Raw genomic sequence first — 26,162 nt, forward strand, 5'->3', positions numbered from 1 at the left:
AGAGGAGCACACAGTTCTCAGGAATACAATCAAATACAATACGAAATTCAGTTCCCCCCCAGCAAGCTTAGAGGAAACAGGTAGGAGTTTGAAACACAGGCCCAAAATGCTTTTTAAATGTGATGGCAATGGATGGGAAAATGTGCCAACTGATTTTAATTCCCTCTAGAGATTCAGGGTGAGTGGGAGATGCGTGTTGGTATTAGTTCAGGCTCACTTTAGCAATGCTCTATGATTTATTACCAAGTTGCAACGGATTTTAACAAAAGAAAGAATGGAGCTGCTATTTTGACAAGTGGAGAAATTGAGCCAAAATCGCAAATCGCTGTAAATTTCGCGAGTGCGTAAATCGTGATTGCGGAAAAAGTATAAGGAGTAGGAAGTCAGTTCTAGGCTTGTTCCCAAACGGTTCCAGAGATACGGACGATTAAATAAAGGTAGTTTTTCGGATTTAAAGTAAACTCAAAATGACAGGTGACAGCTTCCAGCTGCAGAATTGACAGGTGACAATTGTGCAGCTTTAAAAATGACAGATGACACGATTTCTAGGAGGCAGTTCTACTTAGGTTAAAATAGTTTGGATTAGATTATTTTAACTAAGAGATTGGGTTCTGCCCAGTTCTGGCGGTACTCACAATATATTTTGTGCAGGAATGGGCCTCGCCACGGATCTGGTCAGGTTTTGGACTGGACTCCGGTTCTGATCTCGGCACTTCACAGCGATCTGGGTCACTGGTTCTGCTCACAGCGGTCTGGGTCAGCTCTGCTCTGCTGGTCTAGCCTCTCTGGATACGGCGGGTCAATCAGGCACCGGTTTTGCTCACAGCGGTCTGGGTCTCTGGTTCTCTCTCTGGCAATTTCTCTTGGCAAAAGAATTCAGACAGCTCGCCCGGCTGTTGAATAGTTTGGTTAGTTTTGAGGCCTGCTGAAGAGGATTCAGCTGGTGGATTCAGGCCTCTCTGTTACAAATTCTGGAGTTAATTTCTGCTACAGGTTCTGGAGAATGATGGATTTGAAGTCTGGATCTCTGGATGTGAAGTCGTCCATCAGCATGCTCCGCAGCAAATGGAATTGAATCTCTCTACCTGTCCCAGAAGTCTCTTTTTATGTGTTTTGGAAAGTGGGTGTGTGCGTTGGTCATAACTAAACCTGCCCCTCTCACTTATCATTGGCCAATTCCTCCTCTCTCCCTTGATTGGGGGAAGGAAATGTGAATCAGAGTGATGCTGTAGGTTTTATGGTCAGAGGAACCTCCCCTTGTCAGATTGCACACAAATCTATTTCTGACCCAAATACATATTTATCTATGTACCATTTTTCTAATATTATAGGTCCAGTTTACATATTTTCTGTAGCACCAAACCATCCGATCCCTGTCTTTGTACGATGTCGTATCCACTGATGACAGAATTCTCCCCTTTTCATCCAGATAACAACCTCTAAACCTTTCCAGATTTTACACAAATGTGCACCAAGGATATGGGTTACAGATGATAAAGTGTCAGATTTTTAACATGCATACATTTGGAGTGAGACCCTGTTTTCCGCTAGCAACCCCCCAGAATACACCACAGGGTCCTAACGCCTCTTAAAATGTTCACAGAAAAATCATGAAAATAATGATATTACTTATATAATTCTGACAAGTCCGCACTATGAGTTATCTATCTTTTTAAAATTATGCTCTGGTCAAAAAGGGGTGTGGCTTCCCACATCACATGGTGGAATAACTGGTTTATCCACTTCCCCCAAGCCAGCTTGTTCACAGAGGCACAGCTGCTCCCCAGTTTCTCCCAAGAGGAAGCTATTTTACGACGCCCCCAATAGAACATTTGCCTGAGTCCAGGACAGGCCTTTGTTCAACTCCCTGTAGTCCCCAGCTGCTCCACCCCTAATCTAATCAGAGAGGTGACCACTCCTTTTGGCAAGGGGAAGAGTGGCTGAGCAGGTTTCAACTCCTGTCGGGGGTAGTTGTCAGGCAGAATCCAGTTTCATTAAGCCAGGTTTCAGCTAAATGTCACTTTTTGTTCCCAGTTTAAATCACTTACAATTTTTACATATACATTAAATAATTACTTCCTTCAAGTCATTTCAGAATATAGTTTTACATTGTATCCACCTCTTAGCCAGTCTTTCCTTGGTCTGGTTTTGTTTCATTTGTTCAGTTTTACACAAAAGTCTGGTGGTTTTAAAACGCTGGCTTTCTGATAGTGGTGAGTACTGGTAATGCAACCATTTTTGGGATTAAGAAAATGAATTCCAACAGTTCTGAGTTGCTTTTTTGGCAATCAGCATTGCCATTCCCAATGGTTTCAGGCTACTGTGTGTGTAGCCCAATGGTGGTGTTAGGCAGTGCCCTCCTGTGCTCACAACATAGGCAAAAATGGGTGGCAGCCTATTCTTCATGTTTTCCCTGTGCACTCTCTGGGGAGTTCTGGCCATCATGATGTTTTCCATGCCAGTACTGCCCAGTTTTATGGTAGGGCTTGGATGCATGGGTAAAAACATCCCACAGACCACAAGTGGAACGATGGCCTAAGATGGCCTTGCCTTGCCTAGTACTGCCTATCACTTATCTCGATAGACGTAGTCTGTCATGGAGTTAAGATTCCCTCCTTTTCTCTTGTTCTCTCTTCTTTCTGTTATTTTTCCTTTCGTTGAGTGATGAACATGGAAGGTATAAAACGTTCTAAATAAAAAGTAATTGTACTGTGTAAATACATTTTAAAAAAATAATTAAGCGCTACATGTACGCCCCATTGGCTCCTTCAAAGTCAGCTTTCCTTCTGTTCCTTTGCTTTCCTAAAGTTGCACATTCTAAAATAAGATGCAAAACCCTACAGTTCCACATAAAATGGTGTACATTCCCTGCCATCAACATATGGAATGTTACACTTTGCATTCTTATCTTTCCACATGTAAGATGCTATACTTTCTTCAATATATAGAATGCTACAATACATTATCAAGGGAAAGTAGCAAGGGAAATGTAGTAGAATTTGCTGCTGGCGCAGGCCACACATGTTCTTTTTTGCTGTACCATCTGAAAATGTGTGTTAAGAAAGACCACATGCAGTTGAATGAATAATAGTGCAAGAGAGAGATATACTATCCATGTGCATACAGCGCAAGAGCATGCACTCTCTTCACATCACATTGTCTGCACAATACACTGTAGTTCAGCACAAGGTCCTGTGTATGCGACCTCTTCAAAACTGTCTAAGGTACTATGAAAAAACAAAGCACTAATTGTGGAGGTAGTCTCTAGTTTGTTTATGTATGTAAGTGAACTACACTAAACATTTTGCAAAAGATGAATCTAAGGTTTTAATTGATAGCATATGCACTTTCTTTCTCACTAGCTCTGAATGGAAAGACCCACTGGCCAACGATGATCTGCCAGCATGCATAATTCGAGGCTCGGTGGTGATGAAACCGGCTACGAAAGACTTCCACGAACAGGCGGTCACATTTGAGGATGGGACCCGAGAGGACATAGACGTCATCATCTTTGCAACAGGGATAAACTTTGATTTCCCTTTCCTGCAGGAGTCGGCCATCAAAGTCAATGACAGCCATGTTGTCCTCTACAAGAATGTGTTTCCACCGGACCTGGAGAAACCGACGCTGGCACTCATTGGCCTCATCCAGCCCATCGGTCCCATTTTGGTTGCATCAGAGCTGCAGGCGCGCTGGGCCACAAGGGTCTTCATGGGTAAGTCAATGGGTGGCAACTCTATCATTGTTGGGCGTCATGAGCTTCAGAAAAGATATCTTGCACCTGCAACATTGAGGAACGTCTATCAGTGAAGGTCCGAAGTCTTGAATTAATGTGGGGGTTCCCTGCTGACGAACGGGGTGATGTGAAAAATCTCATAGCAGTACCTTGAACATCAATGCTACATTCAGAAACAATCGGATCTGAGTGTTCTATTCTCCTTAACACTGAAGTGTGTCAAACAGTTCCCTCAGGATTGAAAGTTGCAGCATCCTACTTTAGAAACCGAGAAGATTAAACAGAAATCTCGTTCACCTCGTAAAACCGTTACTTTATCATGTTTAATTAAGAAACCGACTTTTTTTCAAAATGGGAAGAGAATTTAGGAAAGAATTGGAATTCTTATTTAATAACAAGTTTTTTGGTATCCAGTGCCACGAAAAAAAGGCAACATTTTTTGAACGAGTAAATAATTTGCTGATAAAAGTCCACACATTCTTGCAGTGTTTTCTTGCAAATGTATGGGGCAACGAAATAAGCACTGTTGCCAACCTCCTGAGATCTATTACTCATCTTTGCACATCTTCCGTCTTGTGCATGTTGTTTAAACTGATTACGTTACTACCTGAAGCTGCAAAGTCAACATGTTTTCCTTTTGCGCAGAAAGACGAGCCATGGAGTGGGCCTGCAATGCCAATGAAGCAGCATCCCAGAATTACACAGTGCCCATTCTCACATTCACGATGACGGTTGCCCCTTCTTTACACACATTTTTGACTGGTTGGGTTTTCTCTGTTGAAAGCTGAAGGCCATCCCTCCATGTTGACAGTGGTTTCTGCTCGTGATATCTTTATACTCTTCTTTGTCGCATGCAGTATGCACCAGGAGCAATGTGTTGTGTGGTGTGATTTATTGTGCTTTTGAGTGGTTTGTGTTCGTTAGTTGTCTTTTTCTGTATGACTTCTGTGAGTGCACGTGCAGTGCTACCAGTTCTTGACTGGGTGTGTTGCCGAATGTTTGTGTCATCTTTGAGTGTGATGTGCTATTCGTTTTTTTGTCTCCTATATATTGAAATAGCTTAAGGGCACGGTTGCAGTATATTATGCTGCTAAAGGTTAGGTTGCAGCACATCACTTTGCTTAAGGTTATGGTTGCAGTACATTAGATAAGGCAGGAGGTTACTGTTGCAGTAGATCTCATAGGTTAAGATTACGGTTGCAGTACATCACATTGCTTAAGGTTACGGATTCAGTTGCAGTACATCTCAAAAGGCAGGAGGTTACAGTATATCACATAGCTTAGGGTTGTGCTTGTAGTACATCATATAGCTTAAGGTTATGGTTGCAGTACATCACATAAGGCGGTGGAGCAGCGCATGGCTGTTCTATCAAATCAGGTAAGTTTCAATGTAAATTAATTTGGTGGTCTAACGATGCTGTTGTACCACCCTGCAGCACGAGGCTCTTCTATCAAATCAGGTAAGTTTCTATGTAAATTAATTTGGTGGTACAACGTGATGGCAGTATCTAGAGCAGACAATACCTGGTGCTAAATACGGTTGGTGTGTGGTTGCGTGATGGGCCTTAGTTATGTGGAGGCTTTCACCAGGTTAGTTTGTAAGCAATTCTCCATGTTACAAAGGAGAGAACTGGGGTTGCCAAGCCAGCTGACAGAAGTGCCAGCACCAAGGATTGGATGTGTATAGATGAATGCGTGGGGTAAACAAGAGCAAATTGATGGGGGATATCATTAAATAGCATCCATTAATCACCAGGAGCACCATCATCTACCCACAGCACAAACAACAGCATCACAACTCTGCTAACAGCAGCAACTCTGTATCTATATAATGAATACAGCATCCATTAATCACCAGACCCACCAATATCTAGCAACAGCAGAACTGACAGCACCACAACTCCGCAAACAGCAGGGATTCTGCATCTATACATCATTACAGCATCCGTTAATCACCTGACCCACCAACACCTATTCATAGCACAACCTACAGCATCACAACTCTGCTAACAGCAGCAACTCTGCATCTATATCATTAATACTGCATCCATTAATCACCGGAAACCCCAGCATCTACCCACGGAACAAACGGCAGCACCACAACTCTGCTAACAGCAGCAACTCTGCATCTATATCATTAATACAGCATCCTTTAATCACCAGACACCTCAGTTTCTCCCCACAGCACAACCTACAGCATCACAAGTCTGCTAAGAGCAGCAACTCTGCATCTATACATTAATAAAACATCCATTAATCACCCATGGCCCCCAAATGCAATCGCTATAAAAAATGGTGTAGGAGAGGAAGCAAAAAGCCTTGCCTTTTAATCACCCCCAGAAAACCTGAAGGACGTGTGAGGACTTTTTTTTATATCTCTAGGTCACTTCCATTACATGCAGCAACTTGCAATAAGTTGCCACAATATATTTTCCTGATTTTCGTTTGCTAATGTATGGGGAATTAGCTTGCTGTTATGTTCTTTTATTTGGGACCTCTTGCTACAATTCCAGACCTAGTGCAGTACTGGGCACAATAAAATGTCTTATTGTGAAAGAATAAACCCACACAATGACAGGCCATACACACACACGGTTTTTGTAACAGCAAACCTTGGCTTTTATCCGAATTTGTTAAAAATAGGACAGAGTCCAAATACGACTTATCAAAATCCAGTTGGAAATTCTTAGTACAGCATAGAACGTCTGCATGTAAAAGAGTAACGTCATGTACCAATTAGATGTGGATTTTGCAATCATAGGAAAAATAAGCAAAACGATAAATACATGTAATTTCACATTTTACAGTGGAGAGAAAACATTCTATATTTTTCAGGATATTCATCCTTATTTGCCATTTATCTTTTCTGGACAAATGATAACATGAGAAATATATTCACAATCGGCTCAGCGAGGCGAACACACTTATGTGCCTCTTCGTGCATTCCCTCCCACCACAAGAATGTATCTTTTCTTTTAGCAAGACTTTTTATGCATCAGCATTTGTCAGGAGACCCGCATTTGACCTTCTAATTACTAATAGTTTAGTCTGTTGAGGTTAATGGTTAGTGGATTCATAATTAATCGGGTTCATTGTTAGTACCTACACTACACCACACTGCCATACTATGCAACGTTATGCTAAATCTCAACTCCTTTCTTTGGTTTGTAGGATTCTCATCAGTGTCTCACATCAGCCCCAGGTCACACCTAAGCTGCACACTGCGGTCCCATTTACATTGTTGCTTTTTTACCATCCCTATTGAGATCAGTGGCTCTGTTGAAAGTAGTACACGGATGAAATGTGTGCACTAATTATGCCTACAGCCTGCAGGTCATTAAGCAACTCCTCCCACATTTTGTCTGCCTTTGTCTATGCCAATGTTTACCAGCTGTAGACGCCAACTCTGAATGAAATGTTTCCAGGAGTTCATAGTTATAATAACCTTCACGTACTTCCATTTTTATTTTGTTGGATATACACAAGAGAAAATATCCACTAAAAACGCACTTACTGTAATGGGGGGAGGGTCCACTGCTTAAATAACTATGGTACAAGGCTGGACAGCAGGGCCACCACGCATGCCAGCAAGTGTGGTCCCTGCCAGGCTGAGCATTCTTGGTCTTGTTACAGCAGTAAAGTTGTGTGGTGCACACATACAAAGTTAGCTTATATTTTGTTTATTCTCTCTTTTTCATTATCAAATGTCTTTTTTGCATTTACATAATTACTGAATAACACTTTTATTGTTAAGAAATTATCTGTTGTTTCGCCTGCTATCACGATGCAGTGACTGTTTGGTATTTAGAGTTCCAAAATAACATTGGTCTTGAGAGACAGCTTCGACTTCATTGAAAGAACATTTGTTTTCTGTGAGAGTAAATGTAAAATGTCTGCAAAAGCTGAAGGGAAATTAAGTCCCACCTCTTCAAGGAATCTCTATGCCTCAATAACTAGGCCATCACATCGCCCCTCGCACCACCTGACACACTAGGCGCCCCCGGCCCCTCTCCTCCCAGCTACCCGGTACAGCTGTACCCCTCATATGTGCCCCTGTGTATCCTACGCCCTGCTGTAAATCTGTTCTGTTGTTACCTCTGAAAAGCGCTCTGTTGTGCATCTGTACTGTGTATACCTTTGCAAAGCGCTCCGTTGCTTCTCGAAGCTAGGTCCACACTCAATAAATACCATAAGAATAATAATAATAAAAGTCTGTGTGCCTAGTCAACATTTACTGGAAAACATTTCCCGACCATTAAACATCTTTTCAGAGAAAGATGACTTTTTTACTCTAAACGAGAGTGGCCAGTAGACTACTAAAGCAGTTCTCGAAGGGCTGGCCCTACAGGCCAGTACTGGGCAGCTTTCTGGACCCTTGTGGGCCATTTTATTGATTTAGTAGACTGTAAAGGTGGTCGTTTTAAACACATTTATCACGAATTATCCCAGCAATTGATGCCCAAAATGTACTGTTTGCCTGCATGCAGTGCATAACATTCCTTCATCCAATAAAGGTTAAACTGAGAACCCTCCCTTTTTCCGCAAATACTAATGAACTGCCCAGCGTGTTTCTGTGCTACTCATTTCGCTCTGGGCAGTCTGCTAAAGAAGTTATGTGGACTTTCCAAAAATTTGCATTGAACCACCTCTGCATAATTCTCCAAGTTAGTCCAATAAAAGTATTTTTGTGTCAGTTTGTCATTAAAAGTCATGGATATAGATACATGAATGCGGGCCACTTTTTGTTGATACCCGGGACTATTTTATGTCCCAATGTGTCCCTGGTCAGTAGTTTGGTCTATACTATTAAAAAACAAACGAACGCTGCATTGACCTAGCTGATGCCTGTCATTGTACGACCAAAACGGGTTGCAAACTTAACAAATCATACTAATTATTGCAACCGAGCTAGGCCATTCATAGCAGGAAAGTAAGCCAGACTAATGAGCTATTTAACTCAGTGTTTACAGTGCTATATATAGGGAGATGTGCAACCACTCTTCGACTAAATGTCTACCTGCAAGGAGCCAGATCTATCTCAGGCGATGGTATCATTCAGGATGACATTTTGGCCGAACAGTCCATCAACACATGCATTTTTAATTCAGGAAAAACATTTGTGAAGTCAGTTCCACATTTTAAATGTTTAACTTTTCTATGATGGTCCTATCTAGAGTGGGAAAACATATATATATATATCTAAATTGTTTTTTCAATATACATTCCACAGGTAGTTTCAAAGTACCTAAAAAACGCCCCCTTAAACTAGCGGTCCTGACCCTCAGACATGTGGTTGGAAATAGAGTAGAGATGGCCTTGCTTCCTAATGTCCATATTTCTTCTTTCAATCTTTTATTGGTGGGGAATGTTGTCAATTGGTTTCGGTTCGTATTTTTTTTTATCTGAGTGTGTTTCTCCTGGCCATGATCTGTAGGCCACTTTCCGCAAACTCCAATTTGTGCAACTGAATGCAATCAAATCCATTTGTCCATTTGATAGATGTCCAACTGAAAGGCCCACCGGGGAAAACACAGGCATTTGCGGATTTATAAATGTGGGTGATTGGATATGGCTGATTGGATATTTAACCTGCTTCGTAAACTCACTGACGTTTTAGAGAAATGCTGATCATGAGCACAGTGAGTTTTTTTCTTATGTGTATGCTTAAAGCATTAAGGAACAAAGAACATGGCAGGAGGTAACCTTAAGCTGGGTTTTCGCTTCTTCCCAGAATCGTACTCCCTCTCTCTCTCTCTCTCTCTCACACACACACACACACACACACACACAGACACCCGCACATCTACATGGTGTTGCTGATCTTTCTTCAATCTGGTTCTTGAACTGGCTTGTGGGTAGTTGCCCTGTCCCTTTTTGACCCAAGTGTTTTTTGTTTGCGTTGCCCCATTCTAAACCCTCCCAGCCAGTTGCCTGAAAATCAGGGAATAAGGGGCTCTGATGTTGATGGTGTTCCTGCTACTGATTTTCATGACAGCAGAACATTAATGGATCCTCCCTGTGGGCATTTAACCATTTGAGTCCTCGCCTCTCCAACAGGAGAATTAAGGCAGATTTTCCGCTCGGTTTGGCTGTTGGGAACATGGAGCTCCAGTGTTAAGTGTAACTGGAAATAGAGCTATTGGTGCGCAGAAAGCTCAGTTCTTTGACGCTACAGACTCCTGTTTGACATTGGGCTTCTCTCCAGGATTTATTTAAGGCTGTGTCTTAGACCCCTCCAGAACGGGAACCTTTTGAAAGGGGGCTGCAATGAGTGCCTTTTGTGAAGCATGTGGGATGTTTCTGAGATTGAGCGGTATGGCACATGACCATACTACAGTTTTGAATTAGCCTGCCCTCAAGTGAAAGCAGTTCTCACCCTGTGAGATCTCTCTGTGTATATGAAGTTCCTTCATAAAGAGGTAGGATGGATTTTCTAACTTAGAAAGTGCTAGTTTGGTCCCTCCCACCTTATCCCTTCTACTGCTCCCATATTTCTTTTGCCTTTTCGTGGACAGGACATTCTTTTGTTTCCAAAGACCTGGTAATATTCAGATTAGTCATGGGAGTGCCTTCACAGCTTGCATTCCATCTCCTTTTCCTCCAGAGGAGGAGAGGGTGCATCTTCTTGATGTTAGTAAAGCAGTATTATTGTGTATGGGATGGATTTCGGCTTCCTAAAAGTGAGCATCCCTGGCTGCCACTTAGAGTAAAGGCAATCAAGGTTTATCAACCTTCCTCCTTCACTTTCAGTGGGCGGCTTGCTTCTACTTTAATAGATGGTCATTTCTGTTGAGCTGTTCCTTGTCCTCTCAGTTGCAAGAAAGGACTGCAAGAAGGACAGTGAACTCATCGGCAGAGCCAGTGTTCTTCCCCTACTTAACGTTGTGTGGTATCCGTGTAGCCCTGCCTCTACACTTTCATTTCTCCGTAAAGGTAAAGGGCGGTGAGCAATTCAAAACCCACTTTCAAGGTGAGTTCGGGCCTCCAGTAAGTTGTGTTCCTCTGTATGTCTGTTAGTGTGTTTCTGCGGTGATTCAGCCATCGTTGTGTTGTTTCTTGTGGGGACTGATGTGTGCGTTGCTTTGGTATTGCTTCACGTGTCGCAGGCAGAGGGGTCTGCAAGCCTGGATTTGGGAGAAGAGTGCAGTGTGCATGCAGTCCTCGTGCAGTAGCCACCTCCACCGTCCCACCTTGCTACTCTCCCACTTGCATACTGACCCATTGACGGCCGGATTGGAAAAGCTGCCTGGGATGTGAAACCGTGCTTCTATGCTGGTGTAGGGCCTAACAAAAAAGTCAGGCAATAGGGAAACCGGGCAAAAAAAGGGACACGTGCCCCATGTCCCGCTCTGCCGTGAGTGAACCAATCTGGAGGGGGGCTGCTTTCTCCTGCTGCCCATATCTTCTTGTAACCTGCGCACAGGAGAAAACCCTCCATTGCAAAGGCTTGCAGTTACAAAGGGTTGCTTTCAGCATATCTTTTAATTGACAAAGACGAGCTACAAGCTTGTCTCTTTGCAATGTAACACTAAACGCAGTAGGAGCCTATTGTTTAGATTGCAGATAAACTTGCATGCAATTCAAATAGCAGAGAAAATAGAAATGTGTACAGTATCCATTGCGTGCCACGTGCCACATCTCACAAGGTCCACCCAAGAAGCAGTACTATCGGCATTGGCAAAACCAACAGGTCAAGCTTCAGAAATGTAGGTTACTTGTGTCCTGCTGTGCAGAGCAGACCTAAACAAACACCAAAATAACACTAACAATCTAATGCAGTGCAAGAGTGAAAAGCGCATGAATATATCAAGCATTAGTGAAACAGAACATGCGATTAAAAGTGTCATTCACAAATCTCTCCTCCAACTTGGTTAGCTCTTCACCTGAGTGGCTACCACTGCAGCATTGCTTCCAGCAAAACGCACTTGTTCTACATCATGGAGCTACTGACTGACACCAAGACTCTTCTCTGATATGTATATTCTAGAGAACTGACATTGAGCTAAAGCTCTCTCTAGCCAGAGCTAAGAAAATCAGAGAATAGATTCATGGATGAACAGCCCAGGGGAACAAAAACAGATTGCAACACTGCCATGGACATATGTCTGATTGCTTGGCAATTTACCTACTTCACGTGCATTGGCAAAACCATGGGACCTTTAACCCCTTAACTGCTGATCTTTAATCAAGTCTATGCAAAAAGTACAAAAATACACGTCCTTGGCACAAGAGAAGACTAATAGAACATACACTTTGTATTACAAATCAGATCTTTCTAGTCCTGATGGTTCAACATTTTAATTTAAAGATTTGGGAATGGGAAGATGCCATTGACATAAGCATTGGCCTGTGTTGAGCAGCACTGACAACCACCACAACCCATCACAACACATGTACTGTTCACCACCAGTTGATAGAGACAGTTATTTTATTTTATTTACGTGCATATGGTTGAAACAACCTTTCACACGATAAAAACAAGATTTAAAAACATCAAGACACTTCTTAAGTGTAAAAATCACAATTAAATCGCAATAAATGACCACATTACACACATTCTAACAATCGAATACATAACATATTTCATTTTAGTCAAATTGATTAATACCAAAAATAGAAGCACCTTATTGCACATTTTCCTCCACAACTTAAAAATACTGAGCACTGTGACCTGTTTCAAATGGAATATTACACCTTGCTGACAATGCTGGAAACGTTGCTTCAAAGGAGTGTGGTTCACTTTAATTCTCCTGTGCATGCTGGGAACTCTGCGAGCCCCTCCTACCAACTTGCTGCCACTGACTCAAAAGCTCCAACTCAACCGAAGCGGAGCGAAGCGAGTCAAGTGACAGTTAGCAGGTGTAGCGTGGCGTGAGTGTTGGTCCAGCCGTCAATTTAGCAATTTAACAGTCTGCCGCCTGCTGGCTTGCCTGGCTTTCTGTTCGCCTTTTGAAAATCGCATCATCCTGACTCTGGCGGAAGGTGCACACCGACGGGAAATCAACTGTAAGTAACTTTACTCACACTACTGCAGTATAAGAACCGCGCTGAACGGTCTACCGAGCTTTGTGTCTACTGTATTCCCCAGAGCTGTTACAGTGACGGAGAGACTGCAGGGCTTTGCCCTTTGATCTCTGTAGCTGTGAAGGAGTCCATTTAGTCCTTGATTTTCTGAGCACATTGTTGCACGTTTGTTTTTTGATATTTTCTTCGGGACCTAGTGGCAATGAAGACTCGCCAGGTAAAAAAAGTGATTAATACTCAACTCACTATAGATGCTAACGCTGGCGCACATCTAGATATGGATACAAATTTAACACCCAACTCAAGGCTAACAAGAGCATTGAACGCTGAAACTGCCTTTAAGCCAGTAAAGGCAAATGAAATTACTAAATAGCTACAAAATGCAGACTCTTGGAAATCAAGCGAGATATTGTGTGTCGTTAAAAGAAGGGGATGCAATAGCCAAAATTAATTCTCTACAACGAAATCTCACAATTGATACTGCTGCAACTTTAGCGTCTACAAATGAAATCAACGACGGTGAGCTGGATGAAGTTTTTAAAATGCCTGTGGATTCTGAACAAGTGGTGTATCATGGAACTAAATCCTACTTATACGCCAAAAGGAAATAGGGCATCTTCAAAGTTGGAACTGGACCCCCTAGCCAATCCAACTACTGAAATTGACTTCAGCCCTATGGATTCTGCCAAAATGATGAACAATTCAGATCTTGCTGCACAATTGGTTAAAGATCTGTCAATTCTTGCCGAAAAAATGTCCACTCAAAAGCGAAAGAGCTTGGCCACAATTCAACTCAAGCTGACTGAGCTTGAATGTAATATGTCAATGGACAGACATCTATCATTTGGCTCAGCTAATGAATTGTTTACTGATGCAAAAGCTGTCCACCCGCAACTCATGGATGATAAATGTCCAGATAGGGAAAACGTTATGTCATCACCTCCCTATAAAACATCAGATACGAGGCAAGACGCGAGGAATTCTATCTCTCAAAATCACCTAAATTCATCTGATTCGAGTAGTCTGTCCAATCCAAGTCTAGTAGATGCTAATTGGGAATCAGATCAAGCAAAGCCAAACCCAAGGCCTATGAACTTGGAGAGAGTTTACCTTTAGAGAATCATTTTAGCCTCTATTTCCCTCTCGTTGTCACCTTTTCTAAAGCTATATGAAGCATTACATGAATCCATGAGAGACCAGTCCACTTTGATGCCCATGCTTCAATCCAAATTAACAACCCTGGAGTCCTTTGTAACCTAAGTTCAGACCCGTTTGGACAAAGAAGCTGAAGTGTCATTAATGTGGCAAAACCGGTTGTCTGATTTAGCGAGGAGAGAATCCAATGATAATTCCATGCTAATGGAAGCAATATTAGAGGATTGTCGCTGGATGCGCGCCATGTGAAAAATGTATAAATTCAATGCTCTACCACAACAAGCTGTAGAACCATTGTTACCTTCAGATGAGCTCCTGCCTCCAGTAATTACCATTGATCTAACAATTCCAGCTCAAGTAAACAATGTTGACATTAATATATTCTCCATTTTTACAGACAAAGACCTGGCCAAAGGTAGACCCGATCAAGGCTTGATGATCAAAAAGTCTTTAAATAAAGACCAAAAGAAAAAGAAAAACCAGCCACCTCTGAAAAAGAAAACGTAAAGAGACAGGCTCTTCCGCATTCCTAAGAAATCTACACATCTCACCTAAACTCATAGATGACCAACCCGCCAAGAAAGCACAGAAAGAATTAGTGCGGGTGGTCAAAACTTCATTGATCCCCAAGAGCAAAATAACCATGTTTCCTGATGGCCCATCTAGAAATGAGGTAACCATAGATGATCTGGATGATTCATCTGCTCTTAGTGATCTAGTAGAGTGCATAGAGCATGAAGCATAAGATGCACATTGGAACGACCTCTCTGAATCCGAATGGGCTGAAATTGAAAACCTTGCTGCCAAAATATCACAAGATTCCCAAAAAAAAAGGAAGCAAACCTTAAATCCTCCACTGATAAGCCATGTGCTGAAAAATGTACAATGCCTGGAGTATTCTTTACAATGGAGGAAAAGAGGGAAAAATTATCGACACAAAAAAATCAAAAGCCCCCTTGAAGTGCCTGAATACGAACATAAGATCTCGGCTTACTAGCAAAGATCAAAACAAAGAAGATCAAAAAATAAATCTGGAATGTATTGATGAAAGAAGAGAAGTCCCAATTTTGAACAGGCTAACAGTGATAAAGCTTTTCAACCACTTGCCTAGTCTAAGATCTATATCTACTGATGATCTAAAGATAGTAGAATTTGTCTCGGAGAAATCGATGGACAAAGTAATTATACACTTGAATTCTTGGCAAATCAAGAAGCGAATCCTGGAGCAGACCAAGAATCTTTCACGACTGGGTAATGCCCTTCAAGACTTTTGTCAGTCTATTGTACAGAGGCCAAGATTTGAACAAAGATACAATTCAGTTAAAGAATCTTGTGAATTCAAGAGTAGAGTTCACTCGCAAATTAATCGACGTTAGTAGCCACAGATTCATAATCCCAAAAGTAAGGGACTTGTTCATCATTCAAAAAAGCAATCTTGGAAATCGCCAAACCAAAAATGTAAAATCTTCGCCCAGATCACGATGATAAACTAATGGCCAAGATCCGTTTTCCATCAGGTAATCCAAGAAACCAGATCTTCATGGAAAAACAAGATCTACGTAAAATTCACTTTACCGTGAGAAATAATGAAGATAAATCTGTAAGGAATTCAATCTCCAATGACAACCAATGGAATTGGCTTGCTGTAGCCCTAGCCGATCGAAACTCCAATAGACTATTAATGTCGTTCCACCCTCATGGACATGGGTAGCAAGTTGGAACACAAGAGGTTTTAAATCTCTATTTTCGGGCAAGAAACTGGACCTATTAAAATATGAGGTGATATGCATGCAAGAAACTTAGTTGAGATCTGCCCCGGCATGCAATAGATAAAAAGCCTTGCTAAATCCAGCCGGCAAGGGCGAGATGGGGCGACTCTTCTCTGGTCTCTGAACTCTGATACAAACAGACTCTGTCTATCAAGTAATACATCACAGAATTCCAAACCCTTATATTCAGATTTTACATCTTCAAAGACGAATCCAAAACGCTCTGGAAAAACTAATATTGTTGAATGTCTATTGGAGAGCTAACCAAAGAGATGAAAGTAATTTCCTCCAATCACTATGTGATGATATAGATCAAGTTACCATAGGCTTGAATGATGCTCTAGTGATTATCTGTGACGATTTTAATATGCACTTATTAGACAATAAGGGCTATCCAAAAAAAGAGAATGATCCAACTGGGAATGCTCATAAGTGGCATCAACAATTGGATGTAAAAGACTTACATATGCTTAATGATGACATAATGGGTGATATCCCTTGCCAGGCCACCTGGGGAAGAGAAGATACGAAATATTGTTTGGATGACTTCTTTGTATCAAGAAATCTAAAAAAGGAGAGTCCACCTTCTGGAAGTCAAACCACAATGTATAAGCAATCATGATCTAATCGCAATAGCCTTTAACCTTGAAGTTTCTTGGGGACAAAATAGACTGAGAATAGGTAAAAGAGAAAGAGCAAAGATAGGGCATATTCTTTAACAATGCCCAAGTCACGAGTTTAATCTGGTTGATTACACTTGAATCTTAAAAGACTTCTCTAAACCTTGTCAACAATGAGGGCCACCATCAGAATCACTTTGACTTAAAAGTTTACAATGCAAAGAAAAAATTGCGAGCTGACATTTGAAGAATAAAAAAGTGTAAAGAGACCAGGTGGAAAGAACTAATCCAACAGAAGAAACAGACATATACAAATTGGCTAATTGCTACATGATCACAAGTCTCCAATCAGAAGCCGAGATTATGTTAAAGGCGTTAGCCCAGAAAAGTACACGTGATCTCTCGGAATTGCTAAGTAATGGTGGCTCATTTTTATCCGATAAAATGTTCGCAAAACATTAGTGAGAAGTCTTGGTGTGATCATTATACAAACCTATTCTCAGCACCTCAAGATACTCTTCCCAAGGAACCGGTAACATCTACGCGTAAGTGGAACATCGAAATTGACATAGCTGACGTCGAAGACAGAATCAAGAAACTTAGCTCCTCGAGAGCAGGTGGCCCCAATGAGATATCTAACCAATTCCTCAAAAAAAATCCATAGGCATGGAGTAGAATCCTAATGCTAATCGTAATCAAGTTTTAAGATCAAAACAGTTTCCAACAGCCTGGTGCAAAGCCCTAATTGTTCTAATTCATAAAAAAGGGGACAGGAAAAATCTGCATAACTATCGTCCTATAGCATTGTTGGACTCTATGGGAAAGTTGTTTGCCACAATACTTTTGAGAGATCTATCCAAATGAGTAAAGAATGCAGGAATCCTTAATCAACAACAAACAGGATTCACTAAAGGGATTGGAACATCATTAAACATCTTTACGCTAGGCATTCTGAAAGCCAAAGCCTTAGAAAATAAGGCAAAAATATATATGGATTTCTTAGATCTAGTAAAAGTGTTTGATTGTGTAAATCATATTAAATTTTGGCTGAAACTAACCAAGTGGCACTGTCCAAGGGACCTAATCGAAGGACACCATGCTCTTTACTCTAATACTTCAGTACAGATCAGACTCTCGAGTGCAGGCACCCTCTCAAAGCAAATACCAACACAGGGAGGGTTGAAACAAGGATGTGCCCTTGCCGCATTCCTTTTTAGCCTATATATATATATATCTGATCTAGGAATTCCTCAAGCTGAGGTTCGAGCATTTCCATCAAAAATAGATAGCAAAGCAATTGCTTGGATACTTTATGCTGATGATATAGTCTTCATTGATCTTACCACCGTAGGCCTGCAAAGACGATTAGATTGTTTTAAAAAATACCTGGAACTTAATTATATGATTCTAAATGTTCGGAAATAAAGAATTATTCAAATGTCATTGAATTAGTGTAGGCTAATTCCAAACTCTACGAAATTAAGCTGGTAGGCAAATGGTGTGCAACTAGAAGTTGTGGACACCATTTTATATCTTGGTGTGTTGATCAATAAAACAACAATGAGAGTGCTCATTATCAGGTGCTTTGACTAAAAGTGAAACGTCTAGCTGCCCAAGGATCCAAAATCCTCCAGGGATATGGAAGATTCTCCCTGATACCTCTGGTGGCATTTTACCATCAAAAAGTTGCTGCCATATTGACATGTGGTGCCAAAGGAATGCTTCACCTACCATGGGAAATCTGGCCACTCTTGGAAGGCCTTTTTTGGCGAACATGCTTACGTTTACCCAATGCCCTTAAGATAGCAGTAATTCACGAAGAACTTAAATTGCAATCACTAGAAAGTATTGTGTTATGGAAATCTATCTCGCTATACAGAAAGATTAGGTTGGCAGAAATAAATTCTCCTCTAGAAATCTTCTGCTTCCCAGAGAGATGTAATGATACCATCCTCCAACACTGGTGGTCCAAGATTGCGTTAATAATGAAACAGTGAGATTTAAGCGAAGAAGACCTACTCTTTAATCCTACGAAAATTAAAATAAAACATATTGAACAATACTGGATTGAAACTCTATGGTTGAGAAATCAAGATCCCAGAAGACCATCGCGAGAAACAGACAAGAAAGGATTAAATAACTTGATACTATATTTAAAAAGATTTCCATCTCCCATTTATCGAGACTTACTCCTACGAGTAAGACTTAATATTCTACCCACTAACGAGATTGCCTTGGAAAGGAAACAGATTTTGCAAAATGAAGCAACCTGTCGGTTCTGTAAAAGAAGAAGATCAGATTGAAACATTGTCTCACTGGGTCCTTGTTTGTCCAAACTTAATAGTTTTGTGTTCACTCCATCTAAAGAAAATGCAAATGGTGGTTTCTATGGATCTTGATGAATCCTGGTGGGAATGGATGCTAATGGGAGAAAGCACTAGCCTCTTTCTTGAAATGCTTAAGGTGGGCGATTATCAAATGTGCTGACTTAATCTAAATTAAATTGTGAGCCTGTGGTTAATCCTCCTTTTGGCAAAATCGCAATCAATTACACTTTTGGACATCTTTTTAAGACAATTGTCTTCTTTTTAATGATGTGAAGAGAGATGCAATGACATGTAAATGGTTCATTTAATTTAATTTGTAAAGCCGATTGATGGCTTGCTTATTTTGTTTTAAACCAATAAACATTTTAAAAAATAACAAAATTTAAAAAATGGTATTCTCAGCCGAGGATCACCCAGACTAAGGGTTGAGTCTCGGTTTTACCAGCAACCATATGGGGAGTGCCGCAGCCATGACCAACAACGACTTGGCCACAAAAATTTGGCTCCAACTTTGATCAGATTGGTAATTGATAAAATTGGTATAAGCCTTTTGATAAGTATGGGTCAAAGATATGCAATCTGTGAGAATGTGATGTGAGGTTTATAAATGGAAATTGCACATCCTGCATAAACGTTCATCTCTAGGTATTCCCCTCCAAGCGCCAGTATTTATCAAGACTGGTAAGATCTCCAAACTTAAATAGAGAATGAAGTGTGTGAGTACAAGGTAATGGGGAGTAGTCAGGTACTTGCGCAGGAATTCCGCAAAGTCACCCTGCTGAGAATAACTTAAGTATTTCCATGTGCCAGCCAAGTGTGCTATAGACTGTATTCTACCACATAGCCTAGTTTTCTTGACATACCCACACAGATGGAAGTCTGACTCTGACTCAGGGAGTACACTCACACCAGTCTCAGCGAAGTGTTGGAGGGCAACAGACTCCATATCTCTGAACCATACAATACGCATACATCTCTGTGCATTGGGCAATAATCTGTCAGAGATGTTCCAAATCTTATACTGGCCCAGAATCGACAGACTGACACCTTCCAAAGAGAGATTAAAGATTGGAGACCCAATTCGAGTCTAATTGCCTGGACTGGGACCGACCCTGAAGGCCCAGTAAGGACCGCAGGATTCTTGCTTCCAACATTGTTAATCAAGACACAGCACTTTCTGGATATATTTCCAGGCCTTACAATATAACTGGTATTACAGAAAGCTTATAGGCCTGCACTTTAGCCTCAATTGACCCCCCCCTTATGTTTGTCAATGACCCGCCAAAGGGTGAACCATTTTTTCCAAGCCTTTAGCAAGACTCTTTCAGACAGGTAAGTGAAAGACAAGGGGCCTCATTACGAGTATGGAGGCAGCCATGCCCTTATTAAGGGCATGGCTGCCTCCATACCGGGTTCCAGTACCAGGTTCCTCCAATGAGGACTTACCAGGCTATTCCAACCATGGAGGACCCGTTATGTCCTCATTGGAAAAAAACATCGCCATTCCCGTTTTAGCCCCCATAGGGCTCAATGGGAATGGGAAGGGAGCTAATAACGGGCACGTTAATAACGGGCACGTTATTAGCTCCCTGGTCCCCTCGCAGCACCTGCTAAGGACGCCTGGTTTTACCAGGCGTCGTTACCGGGTCCCGCAAGGGAACCTCGGAATAGGGCATCCCTTAATGAAGGGTGCCAGTCCCGTACCGGCACCCTTCATTACGGGAGCGCCATGGCCGTAATGAGGCCCAAGGTGTTCCTAATATAAATACCCAAGAATTTATATTCATTAACCTGTTCAATAGGAAGGTCACAGAGCCTCCATGAGAAGGAGGGCTGTCCATGAGCTTTTTTTCCAATGCACATGATTTTAGTTTTTTGGGCATATATCTGGAGCCCATTCACCCTAGTATACTGACCCAACACATCCAGTGATCGTTGCAGGCCATTTGGTGTGCGATCCAAAATCACAGTATTGTCTGTATATACTGGGGAACTAATAGGGACATTACCAAACTGAGGTGGGGCATTCTTTACCATTGTCAAGGTAGGGGCAACATCCGAGACATATATGTTATAAAGTATGGGGGCAAGGACACATCCCTATTTTAAGCCTTGATTAGTAGGTAGAGTGTCGGTTAAGTCTCCCTTTTTGGATACGCGGACACTGACATAAGTGTCACTGTACAAAAGGTTAAGGAAATAAAGGATAGAAGGGTTGATATCCCACTGGGGCAGCTTTTTCCCAAAGTCTGCTTCGATTAACACTATTGAAAGCAGAACTATAATCTACAAAGCATACTTATAGAGTAGACTCCGGGGAAAGCAGTGTGTCTGAAATCAAAGTCTGCAGAGCCCAAGAGCCCAAATCGAGTGGGAAGTATATGTATATATATATATATATATATATATATATATATATATATATATATATATATATATATATAATTGGATATGTATATAATTGGTCATTTATAACGCACTTATACACAGAGGTTTCTAAGCGTGGACCCAGAGATCAAACCTGTGTTGCTCTGCATCATCTTACTTCCAAGGCGAGTGCTTTGCCCCTGAGCTACACTTCTTTCTGAAACCCGGTGGCTGAGTCCCTTTGTATCCACCCACTCTGTTAAGAACTCCAAAAGCAGGACGAGAAAATCTTCAGACTGCTGTCTAACATAGCCAACAGTCTATAGTTTCCCGACACCTGCCGAGGGCCCTTTTTTTGGACGGGAATAAGAATAGACTGTTGCCAAGACCTTGGAAATCTACCAGTCTCACAAATTTGGACAAACAGTTGTTTCAGGATATGAGCCCAAAGACTGGGATCACTCTTCATTGTCATATTGGATAAACTATCCGGGCCAACCTCTCTAGAAGATTTGACCTGCATTAAGGTCTTAACCAGGTTAGCCCTATGTATATGCTGCCATACCAGGGAACCCACCATCGTTTCATAACCAATGATTATAGGCAATATATCTTTATCCCAAAATAATGAGCCAACATGGCTGGCCCAGCCTTCTTCGGAGATACCAAATCTCAATCGTGGCCAATCCAGCACCACAGGTTCGAATCATATGCCAGAACTTACCAGAGTCCCTGGTCCTAATAAGCTGATTCACATATTTCCAGCCTGCACAGGCTTCACTAGATCGATAACTGCAAAGCCAAGATTTATACTGGGATTTCAGTTTGGAGCAGTCGGTCCTCTTGGTAAGTTTATTCATATTTTGATTTCTCTTGATACTTTGTAGTGCCACGTTCAGTTCCCTTTGTTTCTTGGTTACACCAACGTCAAAAAGATGCCCTCTCTCATTCACAAGGTCATTAATGTGTGTAAGGCTACGAACAGATGGACTGTAGAGCCTTACAAAAATCTCTAGATCCCATTCACATTCGGTCAGTGGGTCCCTCCCTGAATTTTCCAAGGTGGCAAGAGCATTGTTTAACTAAGATGCATTGGCCACAGACAATCTCAAACGGTTACCCTGGGTGTTAACAGTCAGGTTAAAGGTTAGATTTTCCTTAGCCAGAGGTTTCGTAATCAAGCATACAAATTAAACAATAGCATGATCACTCATGTTAATTGGAACTATTGAGAGTTTCTTAATAGCAGGATTCAAAAAATGAAATCAATAAAGCTATTAGAAATTCCATTTGACCAGGTGGACATTTCATCCTCTTTGTTTGGCAGAACCGTGGACTACTCAAATTCAGCTAGAGCCCCACACCATCTTTCACCTCTGGGAGCCCCCGTCCCCTAGGCCCCACTTTAAGAGCACCAGAATAGTCACGGCAATCTGCATTAAAATTTCCAGTTACAACAATCCCTCCTTTTGGGTAGTGCAAGTGCCAAGGTCTGATAGTATCACACAAAATAGCAGTCAGGCAAGAAGTTAAAGAAGAACCCAGAGGGTCATAGAGGAAGAACCAGGATTGGGCCTCTGCCAAATGCAGGGTTAATCAGTTCAGTGCACAACACATTGCTATTCATTTTGGTGGCTATCATTTTCTTCAAGTGCAAAGGATTCCTTGCCCAGTTACAAAGGCCCCCCTTGGGGTGGCCTACTTTTGGTATCGGCCAGAGGGAGAAGCATAGCGTATAGCCATTGAGCGAAAAGGAGCAGTCAACCAAGTTTCTTGGTGTAAAAAAACATGGGCATTCTTCATTTTTCCAATGCCCTAACATTTTGGAGAAAGGACCGGTGCCCACGAGTATTGCAAGAGATGATCCAAAAAGGACGTTCACATGTACAATTTATTTTAAGTATTGTATTTATTTATCTTATTTATAGGGCAGTTGCTTTTCCCTATAAGTATAACCACCATAGGAGATCACGATTAAAGGATTAGCTAGAAAACCAAGAGTCCTTCCTATGTTTTAATGACATATTGCACACATCATTTCACATGCTGTAGACACCATACATTTCATGTACATTACATCTAAGTGCAGCAGCTTGCTGCATGCCCAGTAATGATGACGGCACAACATGGCATTAACACTGAAGTGTCGTGATCACAGCTGAACCATAGCTTAATTGAACCTAGCTCATATATGTATGCATATATACAGCTATTAAAGGGTCATCTGTGGTCCTTGCCTTCCTGCGTTCTCACATACTTACTATCTGTATACCCACATCTGAACAGCTGTTCAGTTATCGATTTGCATCAGTACTCCCTCCCAACCCCCCTAAGCTGGGAAAGGTGCCCTCAACACTCCAAGATTGTACAAAACCCAGAAATTCCAGAAGAAATGTACTAAGGGGCATCAAGGCCTCAGTAAGAAGAGAATCACCCTAGAGAAAATAGTGCAAATAGAGTTGCAAGAGAAGCAGTGCAAGAGGCACAGAGTGCTCATTGCTACGATGGGTGCTTAGAAGTAACAGTAATAAGAAACCTCCTAGAGTAAACAAAACAACATTGCTGGTACTGATACTTGTCATATAGAAGATCCAACAGGAGGCCCAATTAATGGTTAATGGTTCACCCTCTAACTATGAGGCCTAGTTAATGGTTCAACCTCTAACTATGAGGCATTATCCTGTGTCCTTCTGCAGCCACCAGCTCAACCGTCTGCTGAATTCGCACTAGAAAAGGTTCTGAAAGTTAATACTCCACCATTTGGGTTGGCGGGTTGGCAGGGAGCTGCTTAGAGGATTGAACGAGGCAGTTACTATCAGTGTAATTGCCAGTCTCACTAGCATTTTCCATTCTGGATGATCCCAATGATAGATTCGGATATTGAGATCACCTAGGATATAGAGCCACTTAATGAGTCTGCATATAGCAAAAAAACAGATCCAATGGTAGATCAAACTTTATTGGAAGGCTCTGTCATTGAAGAGCAGGCAATGGAGGGACAGGGACTTATCTATGGCCGAAGGCTTGGAGAGCTTTGAATTAAGACTAGATAACCTCTCGGCCAGTATGTCAGCATCCCCCATAACATCCAGTCCCTTCAAGCATCTTGGTTGTTTAAGTGAGAAGGAACAAACTGACGTTCCTTCAGGGCATGAAGGGATTGTCAGTAAGAACATGTAAACAAAGTGCATAAGGGAAGGGCTGGCAATCCCAAATAGTTCAGACAGTTTAGAAAGTCTGGACATTGGAGCATCTAATGGAGAAAGAGATCCAGGACCGGTTGTATGGGCAGATGCTCTAGCAACGGCAAAGGTCTCAGAGGTACAGGAAAGACAAAATATGTTGCACTTCCAAAGTAACACCATTCAGAGGGACCTCCTCTTACAGCACTTAAGACTCAAGGTTGAGAATAAAGAACTAGATAATGTAGTTGTACATCTAAGAGATGAAAGGGTTCAAGGACAGATATTGTTAGAGAAAAGTCTGAACCTCCAGGAGGTCAATTAAGAAATGTAGTGCTATTAGAAAACAAGGCTGGATGTCTGCCTGGAAGGAACAAATGCACGGGCAATTCCACTATGGCTGAACATCCTACACAATCGCTGCTAAAATTGGGGCCTATGACCGGGGATAAAGTTGGACAAGAAGGAGATGGAACACAATTAACTGTGTCCTGTTAAAAAAAATAAACCTAGACCTGATGATTGTACAGCATTTGTACAACCACTGGCATCAGAGGTCTCTCGATGGACTAGTCTCAGCACAAAGAGTATCTGAGCCAATTTAAATAAAGCCTTATCCATTTAGTATCAGTGGCTGAGGCATCTGTGCCTTAAGGGCAAGCCAATATAGGCGTACAAGGCCCACTACATTGATGGAGAAGATGCATTCTCATCTGTACATTTAAAGATTGTTTTCTTGGTAATAAGAACACCTATAGACTCATTCAGACAAAGGTCTTAACCAATAATGTTGGTATTTGTGGATCTCTGACAAGGCACTGCAGCTTTTAAGAATAATATCAGTTTGTAAGTATGGTGGAGGGTGCACCGTAAGAGTTTCCTTTGTCACCCGCCACATACACAATCTTGTTTGGAGCAAAAAAAATAATATCATAGCCGAGGCACGGATAGAAATCTGTTTGAACAACTTTTCCCACCTGCAGTATGACTGGTACACCCCTGAAAAGACATACTTGCTATGGCATTAGGCCCATGGGCTTGCTCAAGACTGTTTCCACAGAAAGCGGGGCTGCGCTTATCAATGAACAACTCCTAGATTTAAACCAAACATCATTGGAGGCAGTTTTGAGAAATTCCAAAGCTTACATTCCATCAAAAGGAGCCAAGGAGAGGATATACGGGTTCACGAAGAACACACCCCTTGTGCAGGCCTAGCAAGAGAAGCTGCCCCAGACACTATCCTGAAAGTGTTGTCATGGAATGCTGCTGATTTAGGAAAGACACTAAAGGATCCGGACTTTGTGAATTTTATTAGCCAGCGTGATAATGCTATGTTTCAGGAGACATAGGAAATGACATCAATACGATAGTTTAATTTTAATGTATTCGCCACCCAAGCACAATAAACAAAAGGTTTAGAAATGGTTGAGGTCGAGCAATATATACACAGCAAAACCAAAAGTGTAAAGTTCTGGACACCTCCCTTTCTACCCCAACACTTATGTCAGTGGAAATAACCACAGAGATAGGGGACTGATGGCAAGCAAGGAATGTGTATGATTCTCATCATGGCCCAGGCCTGGGAGACCCTTGATCTGCCTTGTATATGCCATGAGATCTAGCGAGTAAATTCAATCTTGTTCTAATAAAAGTGCACATCTTGTGGGCATGGTGGGGGCTGGGGGGTTAACATAAAACTTGGGGACTGCTCAATCGAACACCAGTTAAACAAAGAGGAACACCTAGCCTGCAGCATCCCACTCCCAATCATGACAGACGAGAACTCTATTTATGAGGACAGAACCTTTTGTTCTAGCTTGCTAGAACTAGGCATGCACTCATTACATGGAAGATTCCTCTTAGCTATAATGGGGATATTCACTTTTTGCAATACGAGGTCAAGATCGACTATCAACAGTTTTTTGGTAGAGGTAGGAAGTTGGTCACAGGTGAAAGATTTTGAAATCAAACGTGGAAGACTA

General features: G+C 41.7%; 1 protein-coding gene across 1 annotated transcript in view; it reads left to right on the forward strand.

Moving 5' to 3' along the window:
• The window catches only part of LOC138534995 (dimethylaniline monooxygenase [N-oxide-forming] 2-like), a 584,153-nt gene that overhangs the window by 354,095 nt on the left and 203,896 nt on the right, over nt 1-26,162 (forward strand). The window contains exon 6 of the mRNA XM_069641261.1: nt 3,363-3,715. Within this exon, the coding sequence (XP_069497362.1) occupies nt 3,363-3,715 (353 nt within the window). The remainder of the gene's footprint in view (nt 1-3,362; nt 3,716-26,162) is intronic.

The sequence above is a fragment of the Ambystoma mexicanum genome, chromosome 1q (assembly GCF_040938575.1).
Source record: "Ambystoma mexicanum isolate Mex_15411 chromosome 1q, UKY_AmexF1_1, whole genome shotgun sequence".
Classification (NCBI taxonomy): Eukaryota; Metazoa; Chordata; class Amphibia; order Caudata; family Ambystomatidae; genus Ambystoma; species Ambystoma mexicanum.